We start from the raw sequence: 20,986 nt of genomic DNA, 5'->3' as shown, positions 1-20,986 counted from the left end.
GCTGAACCATTCATCATAATATAAAACCATTATCAGTACCATTTTAAATAATATATTAATTTATTAAACCTCAAAATTAGCATTTCTTTTTACAATAATGATAATATATTATAAAATATGGCAGGTATCAAAACCTTCTCACAACTAAAATAATGCATAAACATCAAAATATCATTGATCCCAAATATTAGATAGCATAATAAAGAATATGGCTTATCCTACACAAAAATAAATCATAATATGTACTGATTTAAATTCCATTTTTTACACACACACTTTAGAGAAATTGATTTCCATTTCGTGAAAGTTAGTAATAAAAGGATAATAAGTAATGGGATGTAAAATATTATCTCAAATTCTATTTTAAACAGTGGTTAGAAACATGTTGTAAGTAACGAAAGATAATTTAAAATAAATGACAAATTTTTTCTATAACGTGGTTGAGAATTTTAGTACGTAGTCATTTAGCCATAAAGTAATTTTGGAGTAAAATTTGTGAAGTATATTTTCATATATCAGTACCAAATGGAGTTAGAGAAAAGTCAAAGAAAAAAAATAACAATAATTCATGATCATTTTAAAAATCTTAATGATTATATTCAGAAAATATACATAATCAAAAAAACTAGCAAAGAATTCTACTAATTTAGATGGAATTCTACTAATCATGCAGAAGGCTAAGGTTGTGGAATGTGCATACATTAGATTTTTTTCACCCAATAACACTTTTTTTTTTCAAGTTTAGAACCAAATTCTGTATAGTGATGGAGAGAAAACTGGTTGAAAAATATGTGAGAATTCGGTTTCCAATAAACTGAATTTTGAACTTGATTTTTATTTATTTATTTTTTCTTAAATAAAAATAGGAAGAAATTTTTGAAAAACAAATTACAAAAAATAACACAATTTAGAATTCTGTTGGTGAAAAGAAAGAATTGAATTTTCTGTGTAAATATTTGACACAATATACTATCTGAGTAAATTTTAAATCCAAATATACTATTTGGATGAAAAAATCGAACACATTATATGTATACACAACTTACCTGCATACCCTGCTGTCATAAAGTCATATCAGATTCAGCAATCATTTTTATTTATGCTAACTTATTTGTTTCTGATACATTTCCTGGTTCACATCTTGTAAGGTGTAGCTTCTGATACATTTTCACAGTTCAAATCTTGTAGGGTGCAAGAGCACTGGTACCATCAAGTCCTTTTGCATAAAAGAAGGCTTCATAGTCAGCATATGTAGTTTCCCTATATTTGGGAGGATTGTCTTCAGATAACAGTTCCTTTATAGGTCCAAAAAGCTTTGAGGATGCCTCAGCACTTGGGTTGAAAAAACATGCAACAGAGATTCTTGGACCAACATGATTTGAAAGCACTCTGTGTTCAGCACTCTTCAATCTATCATTTGTTATAAACTACAATTCAAACACACAAACAATCAACAACATGGTTACATCCAATAACAAGGCTCATTCACATAACAACATATAGAAACAATCAAGTCTTGTCTCAACTAGGAGGGAGCAAGAACATGGATCATATATGAGTGGTTATGACTCCCTCTATCATTCACTTGTAACAAGAAAATGACAAAACTCAAACTACCTGTCATGGGCAATGTCATGATGGGTCTATTGAGGGAAGAACTCACCGGAAAGACACAATAACAATGAGATTTAAGTCCAACCTACATAAGGGATTGTCACCACATTCAACCCAAAACCTTATAAGCCACAATGGGTTTATGGGTCTTCTTCATCCATTTATGGTACTCAACTTTCTAATTTTTACCAAATGTGGAACTTAGACTCACACTTGAATCCCGACACATGAACATGGATAAAAGTATGTGTTATTGGAAATCCAAGTGTGCGTTTAAGTCTCATGTTAAGTACAAAATTTAACACCTTATAAAGAAGAAAATCTATAAATTTATTGTCTTAAGATTTTAGGTTATCGTGATGTCAATCCCTTATATGAATTAAGCTTAGGTCTCATTGTTTTTTAATCTCCCTGGTTAACCTCCCTTGGAAAGACCGATCAGTGGTACCAAACACTCTTAAAATAACTGCATGGAGAACTACTACATTTTCTCTGAAAAGAAGAAAGACACATTTTGATCTTGTGAAGGTCATCTGGACCTTTGTAGGAACACAAATAGTTAAGCAAGATGTAAGATAGGATAGCAATACCATTTCAAGTTGTATGGTTTGCTCTGAGGAGAAACGCTGAGCAACATATTCTCTGATACACTCTTTCTAAAACACTTAAACATACACTTATGAATATATTCTTTAATATTAATTGAAATTCAGACAAGTCTCAGTTGTTTAGTGGAACTCTTTCTTCTATGTAGTAACATTGGATTATAGTAATACATTGTGCATGACATACTTTTACAACTTCATAAGTGTCGTGCCATGATTATTTGTTTTAAGCTGACTTTTATCTTTCCCCAACTTCCATTAGAAAAATGAAGCCTTACATGTAAGTAGAATCCATGATAGGTAAAAGTTGCAGGAAATAAAGGAAAAAACAAGAGGAAAACAGAAAACTTGCCTGCAAAAGGTCTCCAATATTAATGACCAAAGCACCAGGTACAGGGTTTATATCAATCCACTTGTCATTGCATCTTACTTGGAGACCACCAATATGATCCTGGAGAAGGATTGTGAAGAAACCATAGTCAGAATGCATGGTGGTTCCCATGGTCAAATCTGGTTCAGGACATGCAGGGTAATAATGGCAAAGACCAAACACTTTCCCAGCACATCCCATATCTTTGAGATAGTTTGGATTCAGACCCAAAGCTTCTGAAAACAACTCAAGCAGTAAAATCCCAAGCTTCATTATGTATTTCCTGTAATCCAGCAATATGTCTCTGCAAAAACATGCAATCAATTTGTCTCAGTTTTGGAACTTTTCAATTTGTCTCAGTTAGTTTCTACAATAGTTTAATGTTTAAAACTTCATCCTTTAACTTCCATGCTATATTATACAAAAATAAACAGAAGTCAAAAATTAACTCCACCTCACAAAATTAGTATGTAAGATGAGATTTGCACTCACTTACATAGTGTAAACTTATCACTAGTTGATGAGGAACTTCAAACACACACTCTTATACATCTTGAGCGTGAAACTAAACTCTCTAACCCATAACTCTGATACCATGTTACGTTAAGAAATATATTTTTTTAAGACTAACTGAACTTCACATAACCAATTTGTATGACGAGGATTGTACCACTTATATATTATAAATTGGCCTTATGAGATTCTTTGAAGATCTTTGAAGATCAAAACCCTTCAAACCCTTTTTATGAGATTCATCAACAAGGGATACCCTGCGCTCTACATCAAGATGCAGGCCTAGTTTTACAAAAGAAAGATAGCACATTACAGGATATTAAGACATCATGTCATTTCAAGTATTGCCATTATCCACAATTAGCATCTAACTTAGATCAATTCCCCCACCTCTGTTGATTCACTTGATAAGCATTGAAAAAAAATTTGGTTCCTGAGTATCCATATAGATTATGAAATTCAAAGCCAGATATGTTTCTAGATTTGACAAGAAATGCTTCTGTGCATAGCATATCAGAACTATACTTTTCCCACCAAACCAAACATAACAAAATTGCCAAATTTGATAAGAGATAAAACAGCTAAAAAAAGGTGTTAAGTTGTTTCCAATTCACAAGACCTTCATAAAAAGATTATTTCTCTTTTGTTATCTACTGTTTATTGATAATACTTATATATTGATGTTCACTAATTAAATGACAGGTTAAGTGTTGCATGAAACATGTAACTTTATTCTTCTGGTTTGAACAGCTTTTTATATACATATTTTTTATTTTAAATAAAGCATTATTTTGATCGCTTATATATATATATATATATATATATATATATATATATATATTTTTTTTTTTTTTTTTCTTTTTAATTTCTTTTATTTATTAACATGGTTATCAAACTTTTGAATTAACTCGCGGACAAGTTTATGATCTTACACCTGGTTTTCGAGTTAATTCAGAAGCAAAATCGTTTTTGAAGTAAAATCGGTGGAAGAATCGGAAATCAGATCGTTAAGCGTGTGAGCGAGTTCGAATGGTTGAAAAATTAAACGAAAACGAGGTCGTTTTGGGGTAGAACTGACCTAATTTTTTCGCGATTTAGGGTTATTCCATTTTGATTTCGTTCAGTCGCGTTTTTGCTGTCGAACCTCTTGCGTCTGGAGGTGTTGGCCGCCGCGCTCGCTGTCGCGTTTGGAGGTGTTGGCCGCCGCTTTCGCCATCGCGTCTCCGGCTACTGCAGTCGCGTTCGCATCTCGTTCTGTTGACCACCACTGCGCTCGCGCTCGCATTCGTCTGCTTCTGCCTCACCTCACCTCGCCGTCGCGTCCGTCTCGCGTCGCCGTCGTCAATGCCTCGCCGTCGCGTCTCGCCTCGTCGTCGGCAGCATTGATCGCAGAAGCAGCTCTCCCTCGTAATATCACATCCTCCCCTGTTTTTTTCTAACTCTCTGATGATTTAACGGCCTTTAATTGCTTTGGTAGGGTAAAAACCTGATCACCATGTTTTCCTTCTTTGATGCAAAGAAACAAAGAAGAGAGAACGATTGTACTGAAGATTTTGAAAAGAATTGATTTATATAAATTGAAGTAAATTCTTACGAATTTATAATTCCAATTTAAGAATTTATGAAAACTCTTGAGTTTCACAGCCTTATTTATTAATATTTTTAAGTGATGAATTACACAGAAGGCTAGTACACAACTTACCTGCATACCCTGCTGTTATAAAGTCATATCAGATTGAGCAATCATTTTTATTTATTGTAACTTATTTGTTTCTGATACATTTCCTAGTTCAAATCTGATAAGATGCAGTTTCTGATACATTTTCACAGTTCAAATCTTATAAGGTGCAAGAGCACTGGTACCATCAAGTCCTTTTGCAATAAAGAAGGCTTCATAGTCAGCAAATGTAGTTTCCCTATATTTGGGAGGATTGTGTTCAGATAACAGTTCCTTTATAGGTCCAAAAGGCTTTGAGGATGCCTCAGCACTTGGGCTGAAAAAGCATGCAACTGAGATTCTTGGACCAACATGATTTGAAAGCACTCTGTGTTCAGCACTCTTCAATCTATCATTTGTTATAAACTACAATTCAAACACACAAACAATCAACAACATGGTTGCATCCAATAACAAGGCTCGTTCACATAACAACAGATAGAAACAATCAAGTCTTGTCTCAACTTCCATTAGAAAAATGAAGCCTTACATGTAAGTAGTATCCATGATAGGTAAAAGTTGCATGAAATAAAGGAAAAAACAAGAGGAAAACAGAAAACTTGCCTGCAAAAAGTCTCCAATATTAATGACCAAAGCACCAGGTACAGGGTTCATATCAATCCACTTGTCATTGCATCTTATTTGGAGACCACCAATATGATCCTGGAGAAGGATTGTGAAGAAATCATTGTCAGAATGCATGGTGGTTCCCATGGTCAAATCTGGTTCAGGACATGCAGGATAATAATGGCAAAGACCAAACACTCTCCCAGCACATCCCATATCTTTGAGATAGTTTGGATTCAGACCCAAAGCTTCTGAAAACAACTCAAGCAGTAAAATCCCAAGCTTCATTATGTATTTCCTGTAATCCAGCAATATGTCTCTGCAAAAACATGCAATCAATTTGTCTCAGTTTTGGACCTTTTCAATTTGTCTCAGTTAGCTTCTACAATAGTTTAATGTTTAAAACTTCATCCTTTAACTTCCACACTATATTATGCAGAAATGAACAAAAGTCACAAATTAACTTTACCTCACAAGATCGATTTATAAGATAAAGTATGCACCCACTTACATAATGTAAATTTATCACTAGTTGATGTAAAACTTCAAACACACACCCTCATGCTGAAACATATATATCTCAAGCGTAAAACTAGACTCTATAGCCCATAACTTTGATACCATGTTATGTTAAGAAATAGATTTTTTTAACCCTAAGAGAACTTCACAAAATCAATTTGTAAGATGAAAATTGTACCTACTTATATGCTGTAAATTGGCCTTATGAAATTCTTTGAAGATCAAACCCTTCAAACCCTTTTTGTGAGATTCATCAACAAGGGATACCCTGCGCTCTACATCAAGATGCAGGCCAAGTTTTACAAAAGAAAGATAGCACATTACAGGATATTAAGACATCATGTTATTTCAAGTTTTGCCATTATCCACAATCAGCGTCTAACTTTGATCAATTCCACCACCTCTGTTTGATTCACTTGATAAGCATTGAAAAAAATTTGTTTTATAGATTATAATATTCAAAGCCAGATATGTTTCTAGATTTGGCAAGAAATGCTTCTCTGCATAACATGTCAGAACTATACTTTTCCCACCCAACCAAACATAACAACATTGCCAAATTTGATAAGAGACATACAGCTAAAAAAAGGTGTTAAGTTTTTTCCGATTCACAAGACCACAAAGTTCATCACCTTGAAACATAGTTCCTCTTCTTCTTAGGTTTCTTTTTCTGGTATTTTATCAAGATTTACCTTCCGATTCATGATGAACAAACATATAAACATAAGCCTCCAAATCCGTGTACTTTAACTACAATGAAACTCATTTTTCTTCCTGAACTCAGTACTTCAGACTACTTTCTCTAGATACTAAGAATCATGTCACACCATGTTAGTTTAACTGAAAATTCTTGAAGGAACACGTAATTGATACACATAATACCTGCATACTGCTGGAATTTCTTCTGGTTTGGGGGGATCAGGGTACAACAAACACTTAAAAGTGTCCCTCCAATTGAGTGCTGCCTGTGAGCCATACAGATCAAAATTGCTGTTATAGAAAAAGGGTTTTGTTCTATCTCGTGAATAGAATTCCCTTTTGTGTTCAGCATCAAGTTCATGAAACCTTTTGACCCCATTTTGCATCTCCTCAAGAACACTCACAGGGATGTCATGATTTATCACCTGAAAGAAACCCCATGTTTGAGATGCTTCCTTCACTATCTCAACCAGCCCTTGGCGTTTGCTTGCATCCTTGTGAAGCTCTGCAAGGTCTATGACTGGAATAACATGGCTTGTGTTGGTTAAATTTGAGACCTTTTTCTCATATTTCTCAGGTGGGTGATGGAATATGCTTGGAACCTTCTTGGAACCTGCATCAACAAGCCCTTTGACTCCAGCTTTTGTTTCATCAAATGCTTTTCTTTCACTCAGAACATAATCAAAGTCTGACTCAGTTGCTGTTCCCATTTTCCTGTTAATTGTAGTGTGAAATTGGATCTGGGAGAGTGAGTGGATGAATCAAGAAGAACCAAGCAACACTGTGAAACAGCTAAAGCTTGAAGATGAGCTTGAAAGTAAGTCAATAATGGAGGATACTGTGATAAGTCAATGGTCCAAACTTCACAATTTTCTCACACTTGGACAATAAAAAAATGAATGTGTGAACTTCTGTGATGTATTTCTTTGTTCTTATTACATGAATAAAAATTTTCACACCATCAAACACATTTAAATTTAAATAGTTCATATCTTATCTAATTAAATCAATTATGGTTTCTAGATAATCTCATTCTCAGCTAACAATTACATTTCTCATGTTGGTCTACATCTGTTTATTTATTTTTTGAAGTTACATTAGTATTTTCTTGGATTATTTTTACCTTTACAATGACTTTTTTTTTTATAAATGGTTTTAAGTGTAATATTTAAAAAATAAAAATAAAATATGCATGTGTAATAGATCATTTTAAGTTTTACGTTTTCATATAACCTTAAATATCATTTAATATATCTATCGATTTGAAATTTTACTCTTTCCAATCAAAAATAGGTATCTTTATCTGATAAAAACTTTTTTTTTTTCGTTTAATTTCTATTTCAAGACTTAAAAGATATATTTTTCATATATCATCAAAATATTTATTCTCTCCTTCACAAATGATTAGAATGAATAGGTGAACCATTCATCATAATATAAAACCATTATCAATACCATTTGAATTAGTATATTAATACTATAAATAAGATTTTTGAATGACATAATCTTTCCGAAATGTATGAAATATATTTCTGAAAAAGATTTAAGAATACAATTTTTGAAATAAATTTTTCTAAACATATATGATACCTTTTAAAATTAATTTTTTAGAATAAGTTTTTCAAAATAAAGTTTTCAGAATATATATATAATACGTTTCCAAATAAGTTTTGTCGAAAGAAATTTTTTTGAGAAGTTCTCTCTCTCGGTTCTTTTGGTTGACAAAGGAGTCACGGCTCCTCCCATCTTTTTATTTTCTATATATATTTTAAAAATATATTTATAAATTATTATATTGGTTATATTAATTTAGTTTAATTTTTAAAAATTTAAAAATTACATTTTTTTCTCTTTTACTATATTTTTTACTTCTTTATTTGATTTTTTTTTTATTGTTCTTGCATGAACAATATTAAGATATTAAGGGACTCAAACCTTATCTTATCACAATTTTTGGACTCCTCATGGATATTTCATGGTCTTGTTTGCAAGGTCTTCATTATTAGATACTTGGTGGAACGTGGGGTTACCAACAAAAAGGTGATCAAGTTAACAAAAATTCTCAAAGTCAAATATCATATTACAATGCTAATGAATTGCGTCCCTCTAATTAACTGGATCCACCTATATTTATAGAGATTATTCTTATATCATATTACTCGTTTCTTTGTGGGCCCAAGTTTTGGACTTTGATTATGTTTAATTGGGCTTGACTAGATTTAATTTGCTTTGACTAAATTTGGTTAGGTTTAACCAAGCTTAATTGGGCCTTCGTTATAGGCCCAGTTCCCTTTGGACATACTTCACTTGGTTTGTTTCTGCCTAAGTTAAAGGAGGTTTGCCAACATAACGACATACTGGATTTTTCTTGTTATGCACTTGTCATGTATAGGTGTGTGTATCTTCACTTTGGTTGATGGTGTTGGGTAGTTGACAAGTTTTTCTGCTATATAAGCGACCTTGTGCATACGTGATATATTTAACGGCTAGGCGCCTTGTCTCCAGTTGTGGTGCTCATGGTATTTTTGGTTTAGCAGCTATTTGGGTTGGCGGCCATTTGGGTTTAATGGCCTTTTAGATTAGCAGCCAATCTGGCCCTATAGTACACATATCTTCGTCTCTTTCTCTCATTTTCCTTATATTTCTTCTATTTCAATTTTCATACTCAATTTCTTATCATTTTCAAAATCAAATTGTACCATGACAAAATTGATTTTTTTTTTGGAGTAAGTTCAGTTTTATCTTCTTTTTTTTTATCAAAACAATATATTTCTCTTCTTTGTATATATATTTATTTTAGGCTTTGAATCTTGGTAAGAAAAAAGCAGTATTAAGAATCTACTCTAAGGTAAAGGAAGCTGATAATTTAGAAGTTAATTTTCTTTAAATATTAAGTATTGGTTTTGAGATTTAATTTGGGATATTCATAATTTTATCTTTTCCTAAATATGTGAGAGCGACAAATTTATATAAGAAGAATTATGATAAAAAGTAAAACAATTTATTCTTTTTGTAAGAGGGAATGTTTGTGATGAAGACGAAAAAGATACATCTACGTCAACTAAACTTGAGAAAATTCATGAGAATCCAAAAATTAAAGAAAATTAAAAACAACTCTCTAAAGTTATTAGAGTTACATATTATGAATTTGAAAATGGTTTAGGACGTGATATGGAAAAACGTCTTCAAGAACAAGTCGAGAAATAAAATGGAGGCTGAATTTTTAGTAACTACTATGATAAGTTAACCCTCTCAATATTGTATTATACTCATTGAGCTAGGTAAGTTAACCTCTCAATATTAGATGAAATAAATGAGTTACACGTGATCAAAAGTTGTAGAGAATGAAGAAAGGAAGGACAATATGACAAGTGCAAAGTCTCAGGAATCCATTCAATACACTAGTGTTCCTGAAACAAAAATCTAGATCTCGTCCTTATAGTACAATGCATGAACTTAGTAAATTAATTGTATTATATTCCATAGTTTTAGTCTAATTACTTTTGTGAAAATATATGATTTTTTTTCTATTTGAGTTTAAATGAGTTGATCTCACATCTATGTGTCTTTGTTATGCAATGATAGTATATATATATATATATATATATTATATATATATATATATATTATATGTTTTGTAACATTCTATTTAATAGTTTTTACACTACTAAACAAAACATACAATTCATGATAAGACAAGGCAGATAATATAAGGAGGTTAATATAGAGTAAATCATCCAAAATAACTATAGCAATACTGACTATATCTACAATATCTCAAAATAAACGGTTAAAAAAGGTTCCAGCTCTAGTCACAACATCAAAGGAAAACTAAGCATCAACATGTCTTATCCTATTGCCTCATTCCCTATCCATGAGGGGAGTATTTGTACCTGTATTTTCATCTGCTCACACCAAAGTGATCATTGCAAGAAAGAACCAAACACAGAACACACATAGAAATGAAAGGGTAAGCTAATCTGATTAAAAGAATCATGCAGTTCAATTACAAACAAAAACCATGCAATCTTTTTCATTTTCACCAAAATCACTTATGACACCACGACACAGCACAAGAATTATTACTCTAGACTCGATATCCGGATTGTGTAAGCGACATCAGACCTCTTGGTGGCATGCACCTGTGATGGTTCTCAAACTCTGCAAAGTTTGACCTCAAGGAGTTATCACCCAACCACTCACAGGGTAAGTCCCCTTCGCGTCTAAGACTGATCAAGTCCAAAGACTAGGACCTCCTACTACTTCTCACGACATAATCCATTATGCTCTATTTGAGTGTGAATGATTATTGAAGTTTCAGGATACCAACCAATAGTGAGTCCTTATATCCTTACACACACCAAAACATACTCCTTGGAATTTTCCTTGAAATTCTAGTTCAACCACATCTTCTCACAATCCAAATTCATGTCAATCCACCATACATGTTACCAGTTACAACAATCCAAGCATATCAAAGGCTAATTTCACATTTTAACATTCAAACATATAGTTTCATCCATTAAAACAGAGAATTAAACACTCAGCTGTAGTGGTTCTCGCTCAAGCTAGAAGATCTCGCCCAAGCGAGAGGGTTATCACGCTTAGGCAGGTCATTATCACTTGAGAGAGGCTCCAAACAGAGGACAACTCAAAATTTGAGCGAATTCTCGCTCAGGCTAAGCTGTCTCACTTAGACGAGAATGTCTCTCGCTCAAGTGAAACCAGCTCGCCTAGGCGACACAATTCGCGTAGAAATAGGGGTGAGTTTTTGGTGTTTTCGCTTAGGCGAGAACTGCTCGCTTGGGCAAAAACATCAGATTCCCAATCTGTTTTCACATGCAGAGCCCATAAATTCACACCAAAAATCCCAATTCAGCATAAACCAATTATCCAAGCATCAAACAAGCACACATTCATGCAATCAAAGTCATCAGGATGATTTCCATACGAATTTTAAGAAAATCAGTTGGCTTCCCTTACCTCTAGAAATCACCAACTAGCAAGAACAACTTTCAACAGGGGCACCTCAATTGCACAACCTAAGAAATTGGAATGCATAAACTTAGAGTGAGAATATGGCTTTGATTCGATTTCGAAGGAGGAGGAGGTTCTAGCATTCAAAATTTGCAGAGAAAGGACGAAATTGAAGTGGACTTACGTGGATGGGAAGGAGACTCAACTGTGTGGAGGGGTTCTGTGCCGATTTCAGATTTGCTTGCTGCAACAAGAAGAGAGGAATTGATCAAAATAGGAGCTCAAGCCTTCTAGTTAGTGAGAAAGTGGAAAACAAGAAAGAGTGCAAAGTGTGAATGGTTTTCTGGAAGAATGTGGATTATGTGGTTAGTGGTTAGACAAAAAAGAGAAAGGAAGAGTAATAAAAGGGGTCATATATATATATATATATATATATATATATATATATATATATATATATATATATATATATATATATATGCGAGAGGAATAAATATAAGAGCTTATAGAGCTCTATAGCTGGTACGGAGAACTGAATAATTGGTATATAAATATTTTAGACATTGGTTTATACTTTTGAAAAACTATATTAAGTTCATAATTATATTTTGAAGGACTTTAATTACTAATTATATGGATAACATTTTAATAATAATTACTTGTTAATTGATATTTGTTAGAAAAATGGGTTCTTACATAATCTTCACATTAAGCCTAATTAAACTAAACATATTTTTAATATATAAAATTTCTAATCTATTACTGATTATTTTGTGTAATCAAAAATTATTTTTAATAAATACTTATAGTATATAAATGAGGTTATAATTAGAATGAGCAATAAATAAATACTTTTGAACATATGAAAAAAAATTATATTTAATATAACCAGTTTATTGTGATATAATATTATTAAGTGGTAGAAATTTTATTTTAAAAAGTCAAATTCAAATTAAAAATATTAGAAAAATTAAAAGAGATGAAAAAATTAAAGAAATTCTAAATTTATATTTCGAAGTTCCAAAAGCCCGTCACATTTATCTTAAAATTAAAAAGTTCAGAAAATAGTGTATGAAACTAAATATTATCAATATAATAAAAATGTAAATTAGCCCAAATTAACAAATGATAATAACATAATCCTTAAATTATAAATTACTAATTAATTTAATCCTCAAAATTGAATTTATCAAAACAAACTGATCCTTAATTTTATTCGCAAACCAAATATAATCACACATTTAAAGTAAAAAAATGTAAATAAAGAAACATTTTAAAGTTAAAGACTAACTATATTCCTTTATCACACATTAATTAATTATAAGAACTATGTTGTCATTTTATTAATTTCAGTTATCAGTTTGACATACTCTTATAATTTTAATTGTTAAGAGCACATGTAGAAGAATTTTGCAAAAGCATGAAGAGAAAAATACTAATAAAAATTAATTTATTGATGACCCAAAATTAAGTTATGTTATGTATAAAATAATAAATCAATTTATATATTTTTTTTTTCATATGGATAAATTAAATTTGAGTAATGTATAAATAAAATAAAGTTTTTTGAACTACACGACGCAGCATTGGAACGTGCTAATGGGTCTGAAAAATTTGTGAGAAAGAAAAAAGGCGAAACGCGATTTTGGCGAAGAATCTGAAAACGCGAGGCTTTGATTCGCGAGATGTATCAGTGGCGGAAGTTCGAGTTCTTCGAGGAAAAGTACGGAGCCAAGTGCACGGTTCCCGACGGCGACGGCGGAGACGACGTCGTCCGGGAGAAGAAGATCGAGTGCTGCTCCAGCGGTAGGGGCAAAGTCGTCACCGGCTTCGACGACGGCGTCGTTTGCTTCTTCGATCGAGGCTTAAAGTTCAATTACGCTTTCCAACCTCACTCCTCTAACGTTCTCTTTCTTCAGCAACTCAAGGTAAGAGAGGAAATATGGTTGCGGTTTTCTACAATTGTTCTTTTTTATTTAATTGCGTCTGATGATGTTATTGGAATTTCTTAGAATTTTTATTGTGAAGATCGGTGAGAGAATTCGCGAGTTTAGTGAAGTGGATTTCTTTTTTTTTTCTTATGCGTTTTTGAAGGATTGAGGAAGGTAATTTGCGGTTTTGTTCGGAGAAGTAGTAGCTTAATTACGTTTTTATTCTTGAATTGAAGTTCAGTGATTCTTTTAATTGTTGAAATTAAGTAGCAGTAGGTCAACCTCACTCTTCTTTCGTTGTATTTCCTCAGAAGCACATTGTTAGGTGAGATCGTTGATGGAATTTTCTAGCACTCTGCTTTCAATTATGTCTGATTGTTGGTTGTTTCGGTGGAGGAATTTTCTAGAATCCTATTTTTAGTTGTGGGGATTGGTGATAAGGGTTGCCGGGCCTAGCAGCAAGGTTTTAAATTGAAGTTGTGATCGTGTTTTTGTCCCGATCCCTTTTGATTTGGGAAGTTGTGGAGAAATGTGGCCGCATGCAATTGCGGTTGCCATTGACTCCAAAAACCTTAACGCAGCAGCTGAAAACTGCAGTTGTGCGGTGACTCCAAAAAATCTGATGCTGCGGTTGTTACCATTTTTTAAAACATTGCGTAGTAGTATAGTATGTTTTTTTTTTTTGTGTACAAAGGATTGGACATTGGTGAAGGGATTTTTTTTTTTTCAAGTGTATGTTTAGATGTTTGTTTGTAATTATGCGAACTGACATTCACACTTTCCAAAAAGCATGAAATGTAGAAGCGAAAATTTTTGTCATTTGTGTTGAACTTAGTTTTGGTTAGTTTAATTTCAACTGATAAGATAACCAAACGCATGCTTTGTTGGGTTGTCTAGGGTTGTGCTTTGATTCTTGAATTGAAGTTAAAAGAGGTGTGTTTTGTGTGTTGATTAACCAGCAACGCAATCTTCTGGTAACAATTGGAGAGGATGAACAGCTTACTCCCCAGAAAACAGCTTTGTGCCTCAAGGTTTTTGACCTTGACAAGATGCAACCGGAGAGTTCGAGCAGGACGAGTCCTGATTGTGTTGGGATATTGCGGATATTCACTAATCAGTTTCCTGAGGCAAAGGTAACAAATGAATGGCATGCTTGTTACTGTCATTTTATGATTACTGATAGTAAAATTGGATAGTATAGTAATGTAGTCATGTTGTCTTAGCCAACACTTTGACAGTTTGGAACTGTGGTGTACTGCAGATTACATCTTTTTTGGTTTTAGAAGAAGTGCCACCTATTCTGCTCATAGCTATTGGTTTGGACAATGGTTCTATTTACTGCATCAAAGGAGACATTGCACGGGAGCGTATCACGCGTTTCAAGCTTCAAGTTGAAAACAACCAATCAGACAAAACTCTTTCTGCTGTCACTGGACTTGGTTTTAAGGTGGATGGTCAATCACTGCAGTTATTTGCTGTGACTCCAAGTTCAGTGAGCTTGTTTTCATTGCATAATCAACCACCGAGAAGGCAAACCCTTGATCAGATTGGATGTGGTGTAAACAGTGTTGCTATGAGTGAACGCTCTGTATGATGTCTTTGTTCATTGTTCTCAAATAATTTTTATAAATTCTCATAATTATATTCTTTGTAAATGCTGAATGTCTCTATTTGTTAATATGAATAGGAGTTGATAATTGGTCGACCAGAGGCAGTATATTTTTATGAAGTTGATGGGCGTGGTCCTTGTTGGGCTTTTGAGGGAGAGAAGAAATTGCTTGGATGGTTTCGTGGATACCTTTTGTGTGTTATTGCAGATCAAAGAACAGGAAAGCATACTTTCAACATCTATGATCTGAAGAATCGATTAATAGCCCACAGCGCATTGGTTAAAGAAGTTTCTCATTTGCTTTATGAATGGGGTAACATCATACTCATAATGAATGACAAATCAGCTTTATGTATTGGAGAAAAGGATATGGAAAGCAAGTTAGACATGTTATTCAAGAAAAACCTATATACTGTAGCAATAAATCTTGTACAGACTCAACAAGCAGATGCCGCGGCTACTGCTGAAGTGCTAAGGAAATATGGGGATCATTTATATAGCAAGCAAGACTATGATGAATCAATGGCCCAGTACATACTTACTATTGGTCACCTTGAACCTTCTTATGTTATACAGAAGTTTTTGGATGCTCAAAGAATCTACAACCTCACAAATTACTTAGAAAAGCTACACGAGAAGGGTCTTGCTTCTAAAGATCACACCACACTTCTATTAAATTGTTACACCAAATTGAAAGACGTTGAAAAGTTAAATCTATTTATTAAAAGTGATGACAGCATTGGGGAACTTAAATTTGACGTGGAAACAGCAATCAGGGTTTGCCGTGCTGCCAATTACCATGAGCACGCAATGTATGTTGCAAAGAAGGCAGGGAGGCATGAGTGGTACTTGAAGATCTTGCTTGAAGATCTGGGTAGCTATGAAGAAGCCTTGGAATACATTTCAAGCCTTGAATCAAGTCAGGCAGGGATGACAATAAAGGAGTATGGGAAGATTCTGATTGAGCACAAGCCAGTGGAGACTATTCAGATTCTCATAAGGCTGTGCACTGAAGATGGTGACAGAGGACGCTCAAATGGAGTGTATATGTCTATGTTGCCATCTCCTGTTGATTTTCTTAGCATTTTCATTCATCACCCTAAGTCCCTTATGGATTTTCTAGAGAAATACACAAATAAGGTTAAGGAATCACCTGCTCAAGTTGAGATTCATAATACCCTCTTAGAGTTGTATATATCCAATGAATTGAACTTTCCTTCAATGTCGCAAGTTAATGATGGTGGAAATTACCTTAATGGAGTATCAGCAAAAACTATGAGTGCTCAGTCTAATGGAAACACTGCTAATCACAAAAGTTCTGCACAGGCAAAGGACTGTCTTGAAAGGCATAAAAAGGGTTTACAGTTACTTAAGAGTGCATGGCCTCCGGAGACAGAACATCCACTATATGATGTTGATTTAGCAATTATACTATGTGAAATGAATGCATTCAAAGATGGACTTTTGTATATATATGAAAAGATGAAACTCTATAAAGAAGTGATTGCATGCTATATGCAGGCACATGATCATGAGGGGTTAATTGCATGCTGCAAAAGGCTGGGGGATTCAGTTAAAGGAGGGGACCCATCTCTTTGGGCCGATGTACTTAAATATTTCGGTGAGCTTGGAGAAGATTGTTCTCAAGAAGTAAAAGAAGTTCTGACTTATGTTGAGAGGGATGATATTTTGCCCCCAATAATTGTGCTTCAAACTCTCTCTCGAAATCCATGCCTCACACTTTCTGTGATCAAGGATTACATTGCCAGAAAGCTTGAGCGGGAATCAAAGATGATAGAGGAGGACCGACAAGCTATTGAGAAATATCAGGTTGGGTGTCAGTTTTATTTATTTGTTTCAATTATTTGATGGTTTATAAGTTGTGTCCATCCTTTGTGTATACAGCACAAACTCCTGTAAGTTGCCATTTCTTTTGTTTTCTAATGGTATAAACAATTTAAACAAAAGTAAGATGCATTCTGGAAAATATATACTTAGCAGATAATGGTTTTTAAATGTAAGCAGTTTAAATTTAACAAAATAGAAAACACAGAAAGCTAAATCTTTTTTTTTTATTTATTTTTGTTGTCTTTTTCACTAAAAAAATTAATCAGAAACATACATGTAACATATCTATGAAGAAGTGGTTAATTTAGAGATTTTATCTAAAGAACAAGCTACTTTTTTGTTTGGTACCAATTATCAAGGATGACATTTTGTTCTAAAAGACAATTAAAATTATAGCTTTTCTTTTTTGCAGAACCTATACAAAGTAGGTTTTCAAAATAATAAAATATCTGATCTCCTTTAGATTCTAGTTATTTTTCAAAAGCTTTAACAAACTCAATTTACATTTTTCAAAATAGAATTGATTTTTATGCAAAAGAAAAAAAAATGAGTTTTTTTTATTGATAAGAAATAATTTTTTTAATGTAATATAATTTAATTCATGGAGAAATATTTCTCAAATAGTCATGTATGAAAATAAAATTCTGTACTCGAGAGGTTAGTCTCACCTATCTGATGGGCAGGAGTATGGGAAAAAAGAAAGGAAAAAAAAAATACTGAGATAATATCCTTCTTTGCCTCAAGAGAATATAATAATATTCTCTTTTTAATTACTATTCTTTCTATCAACTATATGGAAGTATTCTATAAAGAGTCTGTTCAGGAAATTGAACAATATATGTTTTGGTTTCTATTGTTCTGGAAATCATTCCTTCATAATTAAATATGAACTAGCACCTGAAAACTTTAGTAGAAATTGAAGACATCGAAATCAGTCACGGATGAAGACCCAAGTAACTATTGAACTGTTATGAATGAAAAACTGTTCTCGAAGTTTAAAGCATTAACAGTTGGGTGATTATGATTATTCAATGTGAAGCAGACACCCATTTTCTGTTATATGTTTTAGTTAGCATCTTCATGTATTACAAAATATGCCACTTGTTTTTTAGTCATTTGACTTGAATTTTCATCACCTTGAATGCTTTTCGTTTAAAGATTTAGTGTACTGTGATGATAAATGGTAAACACAAATGATGATTTTGATAAAAAAAAATTATTATTTGAATATAATGAAATTTAATTTATATAGGAATATTTCTCAGATGCTCCTATTTATATATAGATAAAATTACCATTGATTGTTATTCTGTAAGTAGCAAGAAGGATTTACATCGAAGTATTTCTGTGCAGGAAGACACACTGTCAATGAGGAAAGAGATTCAAGATCTTAGAACAAATGCTAGAATTTTTCAGCTTAGCAAGTGCACTGCATGCACCTTCACCCTTGATCTACCTGCTGTGCACTTCATGTGCATGCACTCATTCCACCTGCGCTGCCTTGGCGATAATGAAAAAGAATGCCCTGAGTGTGCTCCTGAGTATAGGTCTGTCTTGGAAATGAAAAGAAATTTAGAGCAAAATTCTAAGGATCAGGACAGATTTTTCAACCAGGTGAAGAGCTCTAAAGATGGGTTTTCCGTCATTGCCGAATATTTTGGGAAAGGGATCATCAGCAAAATAAGTAATGGATCCACTTCTGGACCCAGATCCGGAACTGCATCATCTTCCAGTGGTTTCTAAGGCTTGAGATTTCTGCCACTTGCGTTTCAGCACTCCTTCATTTAATATAAAAAAAGTTGGGCTCTGGATTTTGGATGAAATTTGGTTATTTTTTGGGTTTCAGATTTCTTAATTGCTGCGTGTTGTCTGGAGTCCAAGGTTCATATTTTCCCTAATGTGCTGAATGTTGTAAATTTTAACCAGGAGTTGTTCATCTATGAATGGTCTTGCTCTTTTGCCGTAGTATTGAACTTTTTGGGAGGACTTGAAGCACATTTTCATTTCAGCTTCTACTTGATGGAGAAACAACCCACTTATTTAAGGTAATGTGAGATTTACTAGGTATGAATTCAGGTGATACTTTTCTTTTTCTTATTTTTCAGTGTAAAATTATGCCGGAATATAATCATGGAAATGAGATTTTTATTTTGATTGTTTTAATTTTTTGGAAGGCCATAGTAACAATATGAATTGTCTGCTTTAGCCTCTTGCCATTGATTTCATAGATTGATATTCTATTTGTTATTCTCTATTAAGAATTCCATTTACTTTGCATTTCCTTGAACTACCATTGGTCTGTACTCTCTCTTCCACATGACAAAGCTCTTATTGATGCTGTGTGACTGGGTTCAGAAACTCAGTTCAGACCATTAAATTTTAATTTTGAGAGTAAATTTTCAATTTTGCTTTAATTCTGGCATATTGGGCACAGGAGAAATCCTATCTTAATCTTTGAGAATTATGAATCTTAGTATTCCGATTTGAACACATTAGAATTATTCATCTATTCACTTATTATCGATACATTAAAATTAGAGAAAATATTGTCATCATGATACTCTAATGGAGATAGAGGTGGTGCTGCACTAGTATCCACATTTTTTATGACTATGAAAAACAGTTAATGTAATTAAAATAAATAAATTATTATAACATTTGTCATAATAAAAAAAACAATTGTCATGTAAATATTGTGAAATTTATATAATACATATTATATAGTACTAATATGTGATGTTATATTATATAAAGACTAGATAAAGTTTTTTTTTTCTTTTTACTTATAGATATTTTACTTCCCAATATATCTAAAAATTACCCTATTTATTTTCTATATTTTATTTTTGGAGATGATAAATAAATAAATAAATAAATAAATATATATATATATATATATTCTTTTTGTTTTTATTTCCATCGCGTTATAAATTATTAAGATATTCTTAATTTATTTACTGTTGTTTATTTAAATATGTATAATTATAATTTTTTACTATTTTGTATTCAAGAAAATAAAATATACTTCTTTCAATATTAAATTTATATTTTTAAGTTATTTAATAAATTTGTTAATGAGTTTTTGACTTTTATTTGGGGAACAAATAGTCAAATCTGAAGACGATAACCATCTCGAGTTATCCTCTTTCAAATAACAGCAAAAATTAATTCCCTCTTAAATTTTATATTATATTTTTTTAATTAAATTTGTTTAGACATTAAATTATGACATTAAATTGGATTTCTATATACTTTGATTCTCAATTAAAATAAATGAATTTAATTCTTATTGTATATGTAGCCACATATTAACCCGTGTTTTCATATGTTAACATATGTGTGTCACGTTACTACGTTCTTTCAATTTGATGATTATGACTCAAACTATAAAAATGATCCTATACATTTTAAAAAATATTGAACCCACGGCTATAAATCGATTATTTTGATATCTTTTAGGATATGTCTCATATATCCATTATTTTGGTATCCGTTAAGATATGTCTTATTTTCGCAGCAAATAAATGAATAAGTTTTCTTCAACTTCAATCAAACAATAATATTCATATGAAAAGTTATTCTATAATTAAATAACAAAAACTTATATACTAATATTTTATTTTACTGGTAGAAATATATCTATTAATACTTATATATATATATATATATATATATATATATAAATCATTATATTTTATTTTATTCAAATAAAATTTAATTTTTATAATAATTTGTATTATTTTACATATTAATATGTATATTTTTTTGTTATTATTATTTTATTTGAATTTTAACTTAGATGTTTAAACTTAAGTTAAGTTTATTAAAACAAATTTTGATACTTAATTTGAAAAAGAATAATATATATATATATATATATATTGAAAAAAAGTAAAATGTTTATAATTTTTTTTAAGGTTAAATATGTTTATTTCTTCAATTTTTATGTGAAATTAGATATTTCCATATTACCAAACTTTATTATTAATGTAATTCTCATGATTAAACAACATTAAA

At 32.1% G+C, this 20,986-nt stretch overlaps 3 protein-coding genes across 5 annotated transcripts; 1 reads left to right on the top strand and 2 right to left on the bottom strand.

The window, feature by feature from the left end:
* Positions 1 to 974: 974 nt before the first annotated feature.
* Positions 975 to 4,810, bottom strand: LOC114166936 (1-aminocyclopropane-1-carboxylate oxidase homolog 1-like). The gene is made up of 4 exons (XM_028051822.1): positions 4,805 to 4,810; positions 4,181 to 4,329; positions 2,572 to 2,893; positions 975 to 1,427 (listed from the first exon to the last, which is right to left on the bottom strand). The coding sequence occupies exons 1-4, from the start codon at positions 4,808 to 4,810 to the stop codon at positions 1,176 to 1,178; spliced, it is 729 nt and encodes a 242-aa protein (XP_027907623.1). The 3' UTR covers positions 975 to 1,175.
* Positions 4,811 to 4,819: 9 nt separating this feature from the next.
* On the bottom strand, positions 4,820 to 7,511 carry LOC114166835 (1-aminocyclopropane-1-carboxylate oxidase homolog 12-like). 3 transcript variants are annotated; one of them, XM_028051696.1, is made up of 4 exons: positions 6,788 to 7,511; positions 6,084 to 6,173; positions 5,384 to 5,705; positions 4,820 to 5,185 (listed from the first exon to the last, which is right to left on the bottom strand). In XM_028051696.1, the coding sequence occupies exons 1-4, from the start codon at positions 7,312 to 7,314 to the stop codon at positions 4,934 to 4,936; spliced, it is 1,191 nt and encodes a 396-aa protein (XP_027907497.1). In that variant the 5' UTR covers positions 7,315 to 7,511; the 3' UTR covers positions 4,820 to 4,933. The 3 variants fall into 3 exon arrangements, with proteins under 3 accessions (XP_027907497.1, XP_027907499.1, XP_027907498.1); XM_028051698.1 differs by having other exon boundaries at positions 6,084 to 6,180; positions 6,788 to 7,278; XM_028051697.1 differs by lacking the exon at positions 6,084 to 6,173 and having other exon boundaries at positions 6,788 to 7,507.
* Positions 7,512 to 13,162: 5,651 nt separating this feature from the next.
* LOC114166704 (vacuolar protein-sorting-associated protein 11 homolog) lies at positions 13,163 to 19,256 on the top strand. The gene is made up of 5 exons (XM_028051479.1): positions 13,163 to 13,509; positions 14,472 to 14,645; positions 14,774 to 15,100; positions 15,200 to 16,951; positions 18,323 to 19,256. The coding sequence occupies exons 1-5, from the start codon at positions 13,267 to 13,269 to the stop codon at positions 18,710 to 18,712; spliced, it is 2,886 nt and encodes a 961-aa protein (XP_027907280.1). The 5' UTR covers positions 13,163 to 13,266; the 3' UTR covers positions 18,713 to 19,256.
* The last annotated feature ends 1,730 nt before the right edge of the window (positions 19,257 to 20,986 follow it).

This window comes from Vigna unguiculata, chromosome 10 (genome assembly GCF_004118075.2).
Source record: "Vigna unguiculata cultivar IT97K-499-35 chromosome 10, ASM411807v1, whole genome shotgun sequence".
NCBI classification, from domain to species: Eukaryota; Viridiplantae; Streptophyta; class Magnoliopsida; order Fabales; family Fabaceae; genus Vigna; species Vigna unguiculata.
Note: the sequence above shows the minus strand (reverse complement) of the source record. Positions and strands in the feature narration are given on the sequence as shown.